General features: G+C 40.6%; 2 protein-coding genes across 2 annotated transcripts; both read left to right on the top strand.

Annotated features, from left to right (window-relative positions):
* The first annotated feature begins 844 nt into the window (after nt 1–844).
* hes2.1 (hes family bHLH transcription factor 2, tandem duplicate 1) lies at nt 845–2,164 on the top strand. The gene is made up of 3 exons (XM_061057632.1): nt 845–982; nt 1,089–1,272; nt 1,378–2,164. Exons 1-3 carry the CDS (start codon nt 893–895, stop codon nt 1,701–1,703), a joined length of 600 nt encoding a protein of 199 aa, XP_060913615.1. The 5' UTR covers nt 845–892; the 3' UTR covers nt 1,704–2,164.
* A 12,158-nt stretch (nt 2,165–14,322) lies between these two features.
* Nucleotides 14,323–15,758, top strand: LOC132989919 (transcription factor HES-2-like). The gene is made up of 4 exons (XM_061057862.1): nt 14,323–14,444; nt 14,542–14,637; nt 14,764–14,851; nt 14,955–15,758. The coding sequence occupies exons 1-4, from the start codon at nt 14,355–14,357 to the stop codon at nt 15,281–15,283; spliced, it is 603 nt and encodes a 200-aa protein (XP_060913845.1). The 5' UTR covers nt 14,323–14,354; the 3' UTR covers nt 15,284–15,758.
* Nucleotides 15,759–16,180: the final 422 nt, after the last annotated feature.

Below are 16,180 nucleotides of genomic sequence, written 5' to 3'. Positions count from 1 at the left end.
TTTGTCACACAGACACGCAGATGTCGGCACCTCTGTGTCTGAGTTGAAAGTTGTCGACGTCACTTTGTCTCCTCCTACACTGCTCCAGGTACACCGTGTTGTTGATATTGGAAACAAGCTGCTGATGGTTCACAAACAGATGTTAATGCTTACATGGCGTCGCTTGGGTTTCTGTTTTATTAATTTTATGAAAAGATTAGTCCTGTTACCCCACAATCACTCATCTGGTTCTGTTTTTCCTTCGTTGTGGGGGAAGGCAAATCGATATATATACGTATTTCGGTCTTTTAAAAAAAGTTTTTCAAGAAATCATGTATTATATTGCAACAATACTTTCATTGTCTCAGCTACAATGATCATTTCAAGTTTTGCTGCTCGTTTGCAGTGAGATTTGAATGCACCCCATTCAGAATAATAAACAGAAGTAGGCTAAACAAAAGATAATCAATTTAATGACAACGCAAGACGAAAAATAGAAGCAACACTTGCTTTAGAGAATGACGAAAAAAAAACGCTATCCGATAGGCCATTGCCTTTAAGTGGGAGAAAAGAAACACGGTTATATGGCTTTGTGCGTAATTAGATCTTGGGTGAACGTTAAAGCTTTAAATTTGAAACGCACTAAAAAGAAAACATCATAACGAAACTCCGCATACCAGCGGTATTCGCGGGAGACCATGAGGACCAGATGGTCCCACGGGAGCTCCCCTCATCTCCCAGAGGCATTGCCCCCCCTGTCAGACCCCTTGCGTGATGGCTTGTGTTCCCTCCCCTCCGACGCGCCGGAGACACATAAATAGGAGGCTCCGCAGCTCTGAGGCACACTTCAGCTCAGCTGCTCCAAGAGCAAGACTGTCTTCTAAAAAGCACATCAGTAACAACAGCAAACGAAATGAGTCCCAGCATCACTGCCGAGGCCACCCAGCCTCTCCCTGCCAGGTCCACCGTGGCCCAGAGAAAACAAGCCAACGAACTGAGAAAGGTAAGAGAAAGAGAGACACTTGAGAGCTTTGTGTTTCTGAAAATGTTTTCTGATTTGACTTTTTTAAGTGCGGCTGAATAACTGATTTTCCAATTATTTCCTCTAGACTCTTAAACCCTTACTGGAGAAGAGAAGGCGTGCTCGCATCAACGACAGCCTCAGTCACATGAAAAGCCTGATTCTTCCTCTGGTTGGCAAAGATAACGCTCGCTACTCCAAGCTGGAGAAAGCTGATATTCTGGAAATGACCGTCCGTTTCCTCAGAGACCTTCCCTCTACTCCTGTCAAAGGTGAGCACATTCTCCTGAGCTGCGATGTAGTACTGCACAAATTGTCTTGAGGTTGAAAGTTACACAATAAATACAAGCCACTAATCAACTTCTTTCTCCCTTCAGACTCCGCAGAGAGTTACAGAGAAGGCTACAAAGCCTGCCTCCAGCGCGTCTCCGCTCTGCTACCCAAAACGAGCCTGGATCAGGACGCGTGCCAGCGGGTGAACGAGTTCGTCCAGCAGTCAACTTCTGCGAACGTCACCCCAACATGCCTGAACTGCTGTGCTCAGAGCTCCAGGACCTTCCCTCAGATCCAGCAGAGACTCCTGAGCCTCAAATCCAGCTTCAGCACCAGACTGGAGAACCAGTCCCGCAGCAGCGCAGTGGCTCCCAGCCGCGCGCAGCCAGTCCCGCAGGCTGTCAGCGCGTCCATGTGGAGACCCTGGTAGATTAGTTGGACATTTATCTCATGTGTGTTATTTATTTTGTGTGTACCTATGATTATCATGTTCCTATAACCGTAGTCATATAATTAAGAATCGTTGGAGTTGCTATATAATGAATGAATTCAGCATTTGTCTCATGATGGCTTTAAAGTCAGAGAAGAAATGAGCACAGATCTTAGGCACAGGTCTATGAACGTTTTAAATGCAATCCTCTTTGGGGTCTCAAAGATATGGGTTGTTGTCAACACTTTTGTAAAACCCCAAGGGTTGTTTTGTTTGAGGTTTGCACGATGGACTTATTAATTACTATAATTATTAGTATTTGGTCTGTGCAAAAGAATAGTCTGTAAACACTATGTGTTAAAATTGTTCTATAATATTCATTCACATCTCATATGGAAAAACATGTTCGTGAAATTCCTGATGTTTTGTCATTGGTAAAGTTTTCCAATAAATATACATGAATTGAAGACGTTTGTGTTGTTTGATCTTTGAGTTTGTTGTGGTTTAAGGATCTCAACTTCAAAAATAAAAACCCCAGAGCTTCATGAGATGAAGCTCACTTTTTATGAGAGCAGTGTAAAAAGGCGCGCAAACGCATAAAGCCACAAGTCCGCTGAGCCCATTGATGCTGATGAGCAGCTGCTCTATTGTTGCTGATGTGAGGCGCCTCTCAAGTTGCCGCCAAGTTGGACTGGTGGTCTGAGGGGACACACACAGAGACGAAGGCATTCTTCAATTACAATAAAAGATTTGACATAACCCCAAACCCACAATTGTGTCTCAGCAGATTCCTTTGTAGCAGGCATGGAAAAATGATTTAGACTATTATACACCTCCCTTTATAATAAAGCCATAGCCATAAATAGTGCCACTATCTCTGTGATATTTGACTATACATCCTGAATATTACACGTTTTTGAACGTTACTAAAATCATTTTGTTTAACCTTCATTTATATTTGAAAATGTATTATTTCGGCTACATTGGCACAAATGAAGTATAAAACAATAATTAAACATGCCTCCCCATCCTCAGATGAAAGTCCTACTCAAACACCTCTCTCATTGAACATTTAAACATGGATTTAATCTAGTAGGTGGCTGCTGGGTATACTCTACATAACAAAATATAGGCCTAAATGTCCATGAAACAGAAAATGAGCTTTACACTTTGCACAAAAAAAATATTCTCTTGTTCAATCTCATTTGATTACATCATGTTAATAGGACATTTAGAAGACCATTCTAATACTTAACTTCTTCTAGATTTATTGGGCTTTCATTGGTGGCTCAATAATATTTAGGTTTATAATTTCTGACATAAGATTCTGGTATCCTAAATGCATTAAGGCATCTTACAAAGTGTTAATATTTTATGGTCATAACTGTTCTGAAGAGAAACATCGATTTTTGCTTTCTTTGGCTTTTATGATGTTACCTTATCTTTAAAATGTGATATGCTCAGTTGACAATGCAGCAGAGAGCATGGTGTTTATTTAAAATCCCATTATTGGTGCATTCATGGATGGTAAGCTACAACTTCCTGGATTTGAACCTTAACATTTTGAATGCAATAAACAAATTCAGAGGATCCTAATTAGAGCATTGGCGATTGAATATTTTTTATGCACTGTCTATTGGCAGAACAGTAATAAGTCATGGATGTTGGAGAGTTACTGAATAGACCATCAACAGATGGGAACCGTTTCTATATATATTATATACCTCAAACACATCATTTTGGGTGTCTTTGTTGACTGTCAGATTGAGATGAACATGAACCAGTGGTTCCTAATCAAATAGGAAGTGTATATCAAAACTGATGGTATTACAAGGAAGATGTTTGGTAAAAATGAGTTTACAGATCATAAGTTATGGTCCTTTAAACACTGAATTCAATCTATCTTGCTTTTGTGTTCATGTGGTCTGTACAACTGTAAAAAAAATATTTTTAAATCCAAACACACGACAGCCCTATGCCCTTGATTTATTTGTTTTCAGCTTAAACTGCATGCTTCAGTGAACGCTTAACATGTAGCGCCAAGTCTTTGCCTTGACTGGTGTCACAATGTGTAACATAACAATAAAGGAGTCCAAGTAAAGTCATTTACCAAAACTGTTAAATCAAATCATCAATGGAGGATGTAACAAGAATATTGGAATTGAAAGTACTGCATGGATGTTTGGTTGATACATTTTGTATTTTTTTAACCACAAACCAAAAGACATTAACTAAGGGTCGTTGGAAAAATGGGCCAGCCATTACAAATGCCCTAAAATATGTAGAACTTTGCTGCTATCATTACAAAAACTAACAACCATTGGAGCTTGAAAAAAAACAAGTTAATCCAATGCCCTAACAGTTTCCATGCCATCTTTAAGTTTACTCTGCTAGAGCAATTATGACGGAAATTTAAAAAAGAACACTGATTTATTTTATAACACTAGACATTGTGTATTTAAGCCTACAAATCGAAAAAAAACACAACTGATACACAAACTGGAACATGTTCAGTGGTGAGCCACCCTCAAGCTCAAGCACCTGAGTACAAATAATGCTGTGCTTTCATTACTCCTTAGTACTTTCACATTGAATCTACAACAACATAAAATTGGTGTCCCTGTGTGTGGTTTTATGGTGCACTATGGAGCTGAATAAACATGTGATGTGTGTAAACACACAGCGAGAGATTCACATATACACACACACTCACCAATGCACACACATACAGCACTGTTCCAACTTCCTAGCTCCACTATTTTCTAGTGGTCCTCCAATGGCAGCCCCAGGGTTGGACGTCTTGGTCCCACCATCATGCCTCACTTTTAGACTGCAGGCGAGGCACCACAGGGGCGCAAAGGTCGCTTCTTGAACTGGAAGAACAAAAGGGGCTATTTATTCAAATATTTGCACTGACTTCAGGCAACCAGAAATAGAAAATGATATAAATTCTCCCAGGACATTTGGTTCACTCACATTGTCTGCTAACAACAGCAGTTGGTCTCCTGCTGACTTCAACCACTTTAGCCAAAAAGGAAACACATGGTTCACACCCACAGACATCACCACTCACCAATTACATGCACCACTTACATGCAACAGTACACAATTAAATATTGACAAACTACAATGGTATTAGGCCAGACTGGTCAAAAATACCAAAGTAAGTTCTCCATTTGTTGCACTAAGGCCGGATTTCACTTTACTTAAAGGCTATCCTCACATAAGAACCTCCATTTGTCATGAACTAACGGAGGGGATGTGAAGAAAAGAGAGCTTTGCAAAGGTTATACTTGAAGCCAGAGTTCTTTATATAAACTTTTAAAAGTAGCAATGGGGTGTGTAGTCAGTCAAATATATTAATACAGCACATTAAAAACTGCAGCAGCGGACCACAGTGCTGTACAATGCATTAAATACAAATTAAATAAAAGCTAAAGCAGTGAGACATAAACAAACAACATGGAAAGATAGAAAAAAACAGACCATCTAGTCAGGACAATGGGATTCAAACGCTAAACATCTAAAAGGACGTTTTGAGGTGACACTTGAGGGGGCAGACCTGATCGAGTTATAGGTAAATGAAATCAGTGCATGTGTTGGGTTGAAGTGCAATAGGGGTATTTGCTAACAAAAAAGAAAAGAAAAAGAAAGAAGATGTGCATAAAGACTGCAATTGAAAGAAAATCAAACAAGTGTGCGAGTACAATCACATTAGGGAAATATAGTTTGCTCATTTTGTCCCTGTCTAGAATATAGTGCGACATGACACTCTTTTATCAACTTTCAATGACACCAACGGTGGATCCAAAGACAATAAATCCAGTCTTTTGTATTAACAAAATGTCCTACATAAAACAAAAACATTTTTAATATTTTCTTTTAAACATTGGCAATACAATTGTTCATCACCACAAATACATCATACTGGTTGTACTTATATGGCCCTGTACTTCTGGATGTATCGTGACTGCATGTGAGAGAAGTTATGTTTTTGTGGTGCAATGAAGCTGTGCTTATATTGTGAGAGACAACAGTAACAGAAAGGGATGCTTGCTATATGATGGGGGATTGTAGTGACCAGATGGAGGATAGGGGCCCTAGGGTTGGTAAAGAGAACCTGTTTTGGGTGTGGCATAAAGGAGTCAAGGGATGCAGGGGATACTGGAAGTCAAAGCCACTCCATATAAGAGACTTGAGTTTAATTCCTTGTATCCATCATGAGCACTTTAGCAAAGCAGCAAAAATTACAGTGGTAAGAAAAAACTGTCTTATTAAAAGGTAGAAATCTTCGGCCGGATCCCCGGCTCATGACGAAACAGTCTTCACAGGCCTAGACTGCGCTGGGCTTGGAAAGGGATAGGGGGAGAGATGGGATAAGATGCAGGAAGAGGGATAGGGAGCAAGGGGGTGGGGGGAGGTAGACCAGCCATCAGCAATCCGGTGGGGAGGGGAGGGGGTGTGGGGGGTTGTTCTGGCAGGCCGCCAACCCACGATCCGGTGGGGAGGGGGTAGTGGTGGGGAGGGGGGTTGTTCTGGCAAGCCGTCAACCGATGATCTTGAGGAGCCTAGGGGAGCTCAAGAGCTCCCAGGAAAGTAGGTGGTTAGTGACTGAGATTTATAGATAGATACATGCAGTAATATGATGTACTGTATATGCAGAGAGAGAGAGAGAGAGAGAGAGAGAGAGAGAGAGAGGAGCTCAGAGGCTCTGGGCACTTGGGGTGATTATTGGAAATTACCGGATAAGAATGAAATGCATTGAAAGAGACTTGATTGAGATTGAGATGACTTGAGATTTGATTATGCTTTTGTATATCTGTTCATTTTGTGAGCTTGCTTTCTGTAACAGAGTGTGTGCATCAGTGGCTAAAACATATTGATAAAGTGTGATGTGAGTAACTGTAACTGCATTAAAGTCATCTATGGGTCAAGGGGATTTTACTTTGTGGCATTTGGATATATATAATCAATGTGGTTAGACTCGTTATGAATCAACATATTTCAATCAGGAGAGACAAGTAAATTAAGAAAATATTATTGTTGTTTTGTGATCAATGGATTTGTTAGGAGCAGCTGCGGAAAAAAATCCCCCACTGGAGTCCTGACGCTGATGGTGGTATTGGTGCTGGTGCCTGATGACTTTTCTGAGATCAAATGGATGATGATTTGATGGCTGATGATTCTGCAAAGACTGGACAGTGAGGGGGAGGTGGAAGGGCATTTATAACAGCTCCATATTGGAACTGGAGTGAAGAAAGAGCAGAATTGGGATGTAGATGGCCCCGCATGTACAACAGCTTTGGTCCTCCAGACGGGAGGCTGAATCCAAACTGTGGCTCCTTCCCCACATGTCATTCCCCACTCTCTCTCCCAATGTCCTACTCTATGCATTGTCCTGTCAGATCCTGTCAGGGGCAGCTGTGGCTCAGTTGGTAGAGTCGTCGTCTATCAACCAGAAGGTCCCCAGCTCCTGCAGCAACATGTCTGATGTGTCCTCGGGCAAGACACTTAAACCCAAATTGCTCCCTCTGCTTCGTTGGCGGCGTATGAATGGGATTAGTTACTTCTGATGGTCTCACTACATAACAACCGCTGCCATCAGTGTGTGAATGGATATGAATGGTTAGGTGTGATACTAGCTCAAGTCCATTTACCATGAAGCCAAAAAGCCTTAAAATATTTTTTTTAATGAGAGGAGAAGGATGATTTTCTAAGAAGAGGAAGTGACACCAAGCTTTTGGATAGATGAGACCAGCTAACGAGAGAGCCCAATGACCGAGACTACAGCTGCTTCCACACATACACAAAATTCATTAAAATGTTCTGAAATTTTCAGGGTGAGCAGCAGTAAACGCAAACGGCTAAATTTAAACGGCTAATTAATAACCTGGCTTTATCAGATCTTTACAGCCAGCCCCCAAGTAAAATGTTCTGTGTGAAATCGGGCTGAGTTGATGTGTGAACGCAGTAATATTCAGGAAAATTCACTGCAGGTGAGAGGGATGATGACGTTTATGTCCTGTGAGTGGTTTTACCTTTGTTAACTCAATGAAGCTGCTTCATAGCCTTTGTGCTTGCCAGGATGTTCTTTTCCCACACTACATTGAAAACGTCCAATTACATCTAGCATTGGTAAAGCCAAATAAATAAATAAAGAAATCATAGTGTCAACTTCCTTTGCTTCTTTAAGAAGATTTCAAGGGAAGACTGTTCTAAAGTTTTTTTTTTTCAGTTTTCAGGAGTTCATGTGTGAAATTGGTGTATGACTGCAGGGAATTTAGGACATTTGAGAAAACATGCATGAAAAGGATGAATGAAAAATTATCAACAACTGTAAATGCAAGATTTGGTTTTCCTGACTTAAGTATGCTAGAGCTTAATTTCTCATCAGCCATTTTAAAAGTGTGATTCTGCATCAGTGACGAAGCTCCACCGTTATTAAAAATCAGATATGCACCCACACACAGCGCTGCTCTCTCCCACTGGCTCAATCGATCCCGTCTCGGCCCTGTAACGCCTCTTTTACCACCTCCAAAGCTCAAGGCTCAAGGTGGGATCACTCCAACCCACCATTAGACTTCTGTAACATTCATAGTGAAGGAGAAATGTCACAGGGGTGTTGATATAGCCTTGAATCTGCAGGCTGATTAGATGAAATGACCGGCAAAGCTGAGATCTTCTGCTTGGGTCTCTTAGTGTCCATACAATGTTTAATGCCTTTAAGGTGATGACGAACCCATGTAATGTAATTGTCTATTTTTTCTGAATACTTTGTATGTGGCCCTGTTTTGCAGTTGGGATGATTTTAGGGGCATGGTTTGTCTGGCCCAATTAGACATGGGCTGTTGTTGGTAATTGTTTTAGGGTACAATGATTGTTTGATGGACTTTTTTGTTGTCAGCAAGTTGTCTTTTTTCTTCCAATGTATATTGCTTTCTGTTTGGATTGAAGATTTTGGATCATTATTGGGAAAAGTGATGATATTTGGACACCTGTCTGACACCTCTATTGACAGATTATACAACGTCTGCTTGTCTGATTTTCATTTTTTTTGTATTTTCTTGTCTGACTGGGACATCTGAGATCCCACAAAAATGATGCACAAACCTACCATGTAGAACAGATGCTATAGGGCAACAATTGTCATCCCAACAATTAGTAAAGTAAATATTAAAGTCCTTCTATCGACCTTACACACAAACTAGTGCCAACTATGTTTTGAATCTTTAGGGGAAACCAAATTCTGGCCTGGATTATGGACTACTGACTCTGTGAAGCCAATGAGGTCCACTTAACTCCATCATCACTGACAATAAAGGTACAAGCAGCAGGGTTGGAAAAACTCACAGAGCTGAAGGATGGAATGTATTGCTCTAGTGAAAGTTCAGTCAGGAAGACTCTATTGTGCATGCTCGTTATATTATTATCCTTCAGTCATGCTCACTAATTTTCTTGTGATTATCAGCTGTTTACAGCACCTGGTAAATGGAATGGACTTGAGTTTGTTTAGCACTTTTCTATTTTTCAGACTACTCAAAGTGCTTTTACACCACATGTCACACCTCCTCATTCACACCCTGATGGTAGTGGTTCCTATGTAGTGAGACCATCAGAAGTAACTAATCCCATTTAAACACATTCATTCACTGCTGACGAAGCAACGGGAGCAATTCAGGGTTAAGTGTCTTGCCCAAGGACACAGCGGATATGTTGTTGCAGAAGCAGGGTATCGAACCTTCCGGTTGAGAAACGACAACTCTACCAACTGAGCCAATCCGCCCCAATAGTAATGCTCCACTCCCTTATTGTTAGCCTATCATATTGCTGCTGTCTTTTTAAAATATGGCTTTCGCTTCCACTAGTTCATTTATGTATGCCATCGTTATGTTCGACCCTCCACTTCCTCATCACCACCAGTCCTTCGTCGTTTCATTACCTTCTTTTTCCCATCAGCCTTAGTTTACAGCATCAGCCTTCGTCCAGTCAACCCCGGTCTTCACAGTTTGGTCAGCCTCTTGATGCCTTCAGCCTCAGATGACATCTTCAGCTGTTCCCGTCAACCCCATTCTTCAGTTAAATCAGCATTCATCCCATCAGCTTCAGATGACATCATCAACCATCTTCTCATCAACCGCAGTCTTCACAGTTCAATCAGCTTCTTCATCTCATACGCCCAGATGACATCATCAGCTAACGCCTCCACCACCAGTGTCCGGACTCCATTGAGGGTAGATCTTTCAACCACCCTGTCTCCCATAGAGTTCAAGTGCCAAAGATTCTCTGACACTCATTCTATATCACATGTCACATGTCACATGTAAAATAAACACATTTACTTGTCTCTCCTGCTTGAACAGAGTGTAAAGGGTATTGAGAAGCTGCAGATTGTTTAAAAGGCATATTCACGGTTGAGAATAAGCAAAAATATAGCAATTAAAAGTTCACTATCTTTTCAAATGTCTTTCACCAGTTCTGTAATATATTACAGATTACTAAAATAAGAATAAGAAGATAATAAGAATGAATGTGTTTAACTATAAAGACACAAAAAAGTTCAGAAATGTAACCCATGGCTGATTTATTTATTTGTAACAGGTGGGAAGCCTGAATTTTAAAATTTAGTAAGTAAAGTAAGAATTGTGGTTATTATTGAAAAAGAAAAAAACAACTCGTGCATCATAAAGGAACAATGTCAGACAGACTACACAAAATTTCCAACAAATAAATAAACTCTGCCCAAGCACACTGATGCTAGAGGTTGGAGAGGGGGATGGAGGGCTATCCACAACCATATGGAGCATTGAGCCAGAGTGAAAAAACAGCCAGCCAGAAGACAAAGCCCCCCTGCATAACATTTTGGCTGTAAAACAAATAGGTGGTCTCTGGTCATTCTAATCCCAATTCCCATAAAATATTTCACATCTGTATACATTTGTGTCTGAAATGCTTGTTATACTGGCTTTTACCAATTTGTTTAGAATTATGATGAAGCAGGACAAATCTGCTTTGTATTTCCCCCCTGATTACTGTATGTTTTACAACAAGAAGAGTGTTGATTTCGTAGGGATTGGAGGTTCAGAGTTCAGGGTTTGGTGCATACGTTTAAAGCAGGAGACAGGAGTGTTGCATGTTCTTGCAATCCGAAAAACAATTTGTTTCTCACCTTCATACCATTTTTACCACCAACAGATAGCAAAATAAAGCTATATGGTAAATAAATTCAACTGAATGTGTTCAAGTGTCTTAAAGAGTATCAAAAGTATATCAACACTTTTTTTCTTTTACGGGGATGGTTTGAATATTCAAGGAAGGTGAAGAGAGGTAACCCAAACAATATCATAGATCTAAAAATATTGAACAGAAATCTTGAAGTGTGTAAAAGGAGGCATTTTGGAGGCAGGGAATTGTCTAAAGAAAGCTGAAGCATCATTGAAATGGTAAGATCCTAATATAGGATTTGGAGTCTGATCTAGGTTTCTTGGCCACAAATTTTTGGTTTTGCCATTTCTCTCCTTTATTGTTTAATTTGTGTTGGTGTAGTATGGTGGTAGTCTGTAAATTAGAAAGTAATAACATTGCTATAAATTGTGTTTTTGCTTCTATTTGTATTGTTTGATTCTGACTGGTGATGATAAATTACATATACCAAGTCCAGCTGGTCCATGATGCTCTCTTGATCAAGTTTTAAAGTTTATACATATGAACGTTTTCTGTTAAAAGGTGGAGTGAGGGTCTCCCAGTTTGATGCTGTTCACTCTCACAGAGAAAGATTGTTATTTCACATGTTTTCCTAACACTTGATATAGGCTACATGTAGGCTATTTGTAATCTTGTCACTTTTTTTGTTGGTTAATTTCAATAATTTCTCACATCAAAACATTAAATTGACTAAATCATGCTTTTTTTTTTCTAGAATTCTGCTTTCACTGCTAAGGAGGCAAAACGAACGATCAAGTCCAAGCACCATGAATTGAACTTTCGCTCAGCACAGCACAGCATCAGCAAACACAATGAAACAGAGAAAGGACAGCGAAGAAAGTATTCAAGTATGCCTAAAGAAGGGAAATGCCGCTTTTTGCTTAACAAAAATGTGTATGCAGGCTTTTTCATCTATTTGAAATAAACAAGAGCAGGGCATAAAAATATTGTATTTATGTAGAAGCCTACATCGACCTTCTCTCTCTCTATTGGGTTGTTTAAGTACTTAAGGCATGTTTATGGTCAAATGTAATGACTAAACCTTGTTTTTGCATATAGCTTTTATATAGGCTAATGTTTCCCATTGTTTGAGACTCGTGGAAAAAAACTCCGAAGCCTAGTTTCTTCTCTGCTCGAATCTTGATGATGCGAAATGACAGGTGTCTGACAGTGTCCCGTTCATCGTTTTTCCCCCATCCCGCGTGTGACTCTTAATTTCCATGAAGTGTCGGAACATTTTCAGACAAAGGCTTCCTGTTATCCGGCCTGCACAGATGGGTTACCGACGCCGAATTTACTTGAAAAGACAAAAGAGGACTCTAACCGTAAGAGAGAAACGGAGAAGTGTACCTCCGCCCATCCCCCTACATCCCCCACCCCGCCTCCATCCCAGCGGGGCCGGAGACAGGCGCGTGCAGCAAGTGTGCCTCTCAGTTTCTGGTTAGCAGATCGCTTTTGTTGAAATCAGATGGCGACCTTGACATCAAGAGTTTGTGTACTTTCAATTCAAGTTGTAGAAATACTGCTAAAAGGTGAGGTGACGAAAACCAAACATAATATACATGCAAAATATCCTAAATTGCCATAACAATGGCTAATTTCATGAGCTCTTTACGCGCTCGTATTGTGGGCAGTTGTCACTGTGTCAGAATAAATCTACATGCTTTTAAAGATCCTAAATGTATGTTTTTCAGTTCTGTATTTGATATTTAACGTAATACTACTTCTACAAGAGCCTTTTTCATGAAGTAAGACGTTCTACTAGACAAACCATTGATAGATGAATGGAAGGATGAATGGCATCTAACATCGATAAACAAGCATATCATGATAGCTTGGACGCTAAAATTTAAGGAGTCAAGCTGAAATAGACAATTGCAGCACAGTTTCCAAGCAGGGGGGCTGGGGATGGTTTATTTCGGTTGGACACCAACAGCATGAACCCATAAGACACTTGCAGATGGGGTACCCACGCCAAAACTGCGTGGGGATCATGTGTCGTGCGTGTGAAGTTTATAAAGAAGAAGTATATGTGTGTAATCCAGTATGTGTGTGTGTGTGTGTGTGTGTGTGTGTGTGTGTGTGTGTGTGTGTGTGTGTGTGTGTGTGTGTGTGTGTGTGTGTGTATGTGTGTGTGCGCGCGCGCGCGCGCGTATGGACGAGATGGATGCATGGTGGGACATGGCTCTTAAGGATGCTGGTGTGGGGCAGGTGGAGTGTAAGGGGGTGGGGCTGATGGATGTAGTTGGGGTTGAAGGCTCAGTAACAGACAGCCATCTGGTCCCTGTGACGCGTGCTGCACGCGTGGTTCCCCTGAGTGCAGTGGTATTTGATGGCTTGTCATGTCCCTCCAGGGTTTTTAAATATTAAATATGAAAATCTCAAATCTGTTTAAGATTTTATTTTTACACATCGTGTAGGGTACGATGAATGGTTGTTCATTTTTCGCAGTCTACAAAGAAAAATGAACCCTAAATATGTATGACACTTTATAAGTTGAAACCCATGATCAATTTATTTACGACTGAGGCTGTCATGAAAACACATGTGCCACACTCACCCTGTGTGTTTTTGCCCCCACCGCCTTGCGTGAGGCGTTGGAAGCAGCGGTATATGGCCTACAGGTAGAGACCCCCCCCTGGGAAGACACAGCCTAAAAACGTCATATGCAAAACTATTGTTGTCAAAATGTAACAGCAGATGTTATTTGAAAGTAGCGTGGCTTGGGTAAGAGATTGGGACAAGAGTCTGTATCTCTGTGCATGTTTGCATGTATGCAAGCCTGACCCCTATGCCAGTAATGTATGTATTACACCTTGCTGATCCAATTGTGTGTATTTATTTAAAAATTATATTTTATCTTAAAAAATATTCAAGCTTAAATAGAGCTTTGATAAAATAGAGTGAGGCATCCACTTTTTGGACTCTCTGAGCAGTGCGTAATTACGCACCAGTAAAAGCACTCATATATTTCCCTATGTGTATGTGTTCTTTTTGTATGTGTTTCGTTAACGTTTTCCGTCTTTATATGAAAAAAAACACATGTTGGGCTCTATAATATGATGTAAATTGTAGAATTTGTAGGATTGGTACTTGGTAAATGAGCATTAGGTGCGTCCAGACTTTAAGGCTTTTTACGCACACACCCTCAGCTTCTTGACGCACTTTTTGTTTGATTTGGTGGATGGATCTAACGCAGACACGCAATGCAGTTGTCACGCTTGGATTAGAGTTGAAGACAGATGGTTATCTTGCCAAATTTGATGATTTTGTGTTGTTTTCATCGTATATCTGGCCAGTCCAAATCGTTGCATACGCTTGGGGGCGTACCCGTGACGCACGAAACCGACGCCACGGTCGTGGATATAAACCGCAGCCCGTGGCCGTTAGAGACACATCTTCCTTGAATTGTGTTTTCGACATATCTCTGGCACAAAGAAGACGCTGAAAATGTCTCCAAATATGACCTGTGAAGCTATCCAGTCTTTCTCTCCAAGGCTTACTGTGGCCAAAAGAAAGGAGGCTCTTGAGCTTAGAAAGGTGAGCGTAGTCACTGAATTTAGTTTCATTGTCTTTATTTCTGATTTCTTACACATAATGTAATGAGTGAATTTTAAATGATTTGTTTTCTTTTCAGACTATGAAGCCTTTGATGGAAAAAAGAAGGCGCGCCCGAATCAACGACAGCCTGAACCATTTAAAAAGCCTGATCCTTCCCCTCACAGGAAGAGATGTAAGTACTTTTGTGCGTTTTAATAATGCAAATACATTTTTAAAATCAGTTCTCTGGTGTTCTTTCATTTATGCAAAGACAAGTTCAATATGTCTGACATTGCTTTTATTTTATTATTTTCTGCAGAAGTCTCGCTACTCAAAGCTTGAGAAAGCCGACATCCTGGAAATGACTGTGACGTTCCTCAGCGACATTCCCCCAATTAACGCAAAAGGTAATGAGTCTGCTTAATTTGAAGTCTTAATTATGAATATATGTACATTGGACCATTATTAGTTTAAAAAAAACACGAACCTAACATTTTATTGTCCTTTCAGATGCCACAGACAACTACAAAGAGGGCTTCAAAGCCTGCCTCCAGCGCGTCTCCGCTCTGCTTCCCAAAACGAGCTTGGATCAGGACGCCCGCCAAAGGATGACCGAATTCATCCAGCATTCCACTCCCGCCAGCGTCAAGCCATCTTGCCTGAATTGCTGTTCCCAGACCTCCAGTACATTCCCTCAGATTCAGCAAAGACTCCTGAACCTCAAATCCAGCTTCAGCATCAACCTGGAGAGCAAGTCCCGCAGCAGCAGCGCAGTGGCTCCCGGCCGCGCGCAGCCAGTCCCGCAGGCTGTCAGCGCGTCCATGTGGAGACCCTGGTAGATATTTTCAGTTGATGTGCACGGGTTTCTCAAAAGACTTTGAAATATTGATAAAATAGCGTCACTTGTAAATATGCACAGTGATTCCACGCTCGTTATCGTTGATGAAAAGTAAGAATTCGTCGTTAAATCGTCACAGTTGAGTATTATATACTTGTTTGTTGCGCACACGTCTGCTGTCCTGTATAAGTCGACAAGTTTAGACAGTCGTATTTCTTTAAATCTGCATGTATGTATACGTTGAATATTTAGTCCTCTCGTTGGACTAAGTGAATAAGGGCCGTTGAAACAGCCCTGTAAGACCCAAAGGGTCATTGTGTTTGAATTTGCATAAAGACTGTAGTCTGTGCAGATGGAACTTGTAGACATTTTACATGTCACTGTCAGTATCTCTGTTGGGATGTGATTTATTTTTGCTATTTTCAGCAAATGTTGTATATATGTTATATGTAAAAAAAAAACAAAAAAATAAACTGCGATTTCGTGGTTAAATCCTGTCTTGTGTTTTGCTTTATGGTCATTGGTTTTACGCATGTGCGTAAGAGGGTTTAACGTCCGCCTAAAAGTATTTCATTCATAAGTCTCATCATAGAAAAGTAAGAACATAACATGTCAGGACTCAATATGGTTTGCATTAAAACAGGGACAGAAAAAAATTAGTTACCATGAATATCACACAACTAAACGTAATCAGGTTGTTGGGTCCTGATGAAAACTATTTCAAGACAAAGCCATAACAAAAACAACGTCACTGGCACCAGAGTTTAAACTGAACAAAGGCCTGGACCTGACCAATTCGTTAAGCACATCTGAAGAAGTAGGCTATAAAACCGTTAAGTAAGACAGTGTGCTCTTTGATGGATGTTGTGGTCAAACGCGCCACTCTATAAAATACTGC

This window comes from Labrus mixtus, chromosome 15, assembly GCF_963584025.1.
Source record: "Labrus mixtus chromosome 15, fLabMix1.1, whole genome shotgun sequence".
NCBI lineage: Eukaryota > Metazoa > Chordata > Actinopteri > Labriformes > Labridae > Labrus > Labrus mixtus.
This window is presented reverse-complemented; position numbering and strand designations above follow the sequence as displayed.

What these genes read in the sequence shown, in the direction of transcription:
- hes2.1 (XM_061057632.1), top strand. Translation starts at nt 893, where the DNA reads ATGAGTCCCAGCATCACTGCCGAGGCCACCCAGCCTCTCCCTGCCAGG. An exon ending in AAGCCAACGAACTGAGAAAG is followed by an intron (nt 983 to 1,088) that starts GTAAGAGAAAGA and finishes TATTTCCTCTAG; the next exon opens with ACTCTTAAACCCTTACTGGA. An exon ending in TCCCTCTACTCCTGTCAAAG is followed by an intron (nt 1,273 to 1,377) that starts GTGAGCACATTC and finishes TTCTCCCTTCAG; the next exon opens with ACTCCGCAGAGAGTTACAGA.
- LOC132989919 (XM_061057862.1), top strand. Translation starts at nt 14,355, where the DNA reads ATGTCTCCAAATATGACCTGTGAAGCTATCCAGTCTTTCTCTCCAAGG. An exon ending in AGGCTCTTGAGCTTAGAAAG is followed by an intron (nt 14,445 to 14,541) that starts GTGAGCGTAGTC and finishes TTTTCTTTTCAG; the next exon opens with ACTATGAAGCCTTTGATGGA. An exon ending in TCCCCCAATTAACGCAAAAG is followed by an intron (nt 14,852 to 14,954) that starts GTAATGAGTCTG and finishes TTGTCCTTTCAG; the next exon opens with ATGCCACAGACAACTACAAA.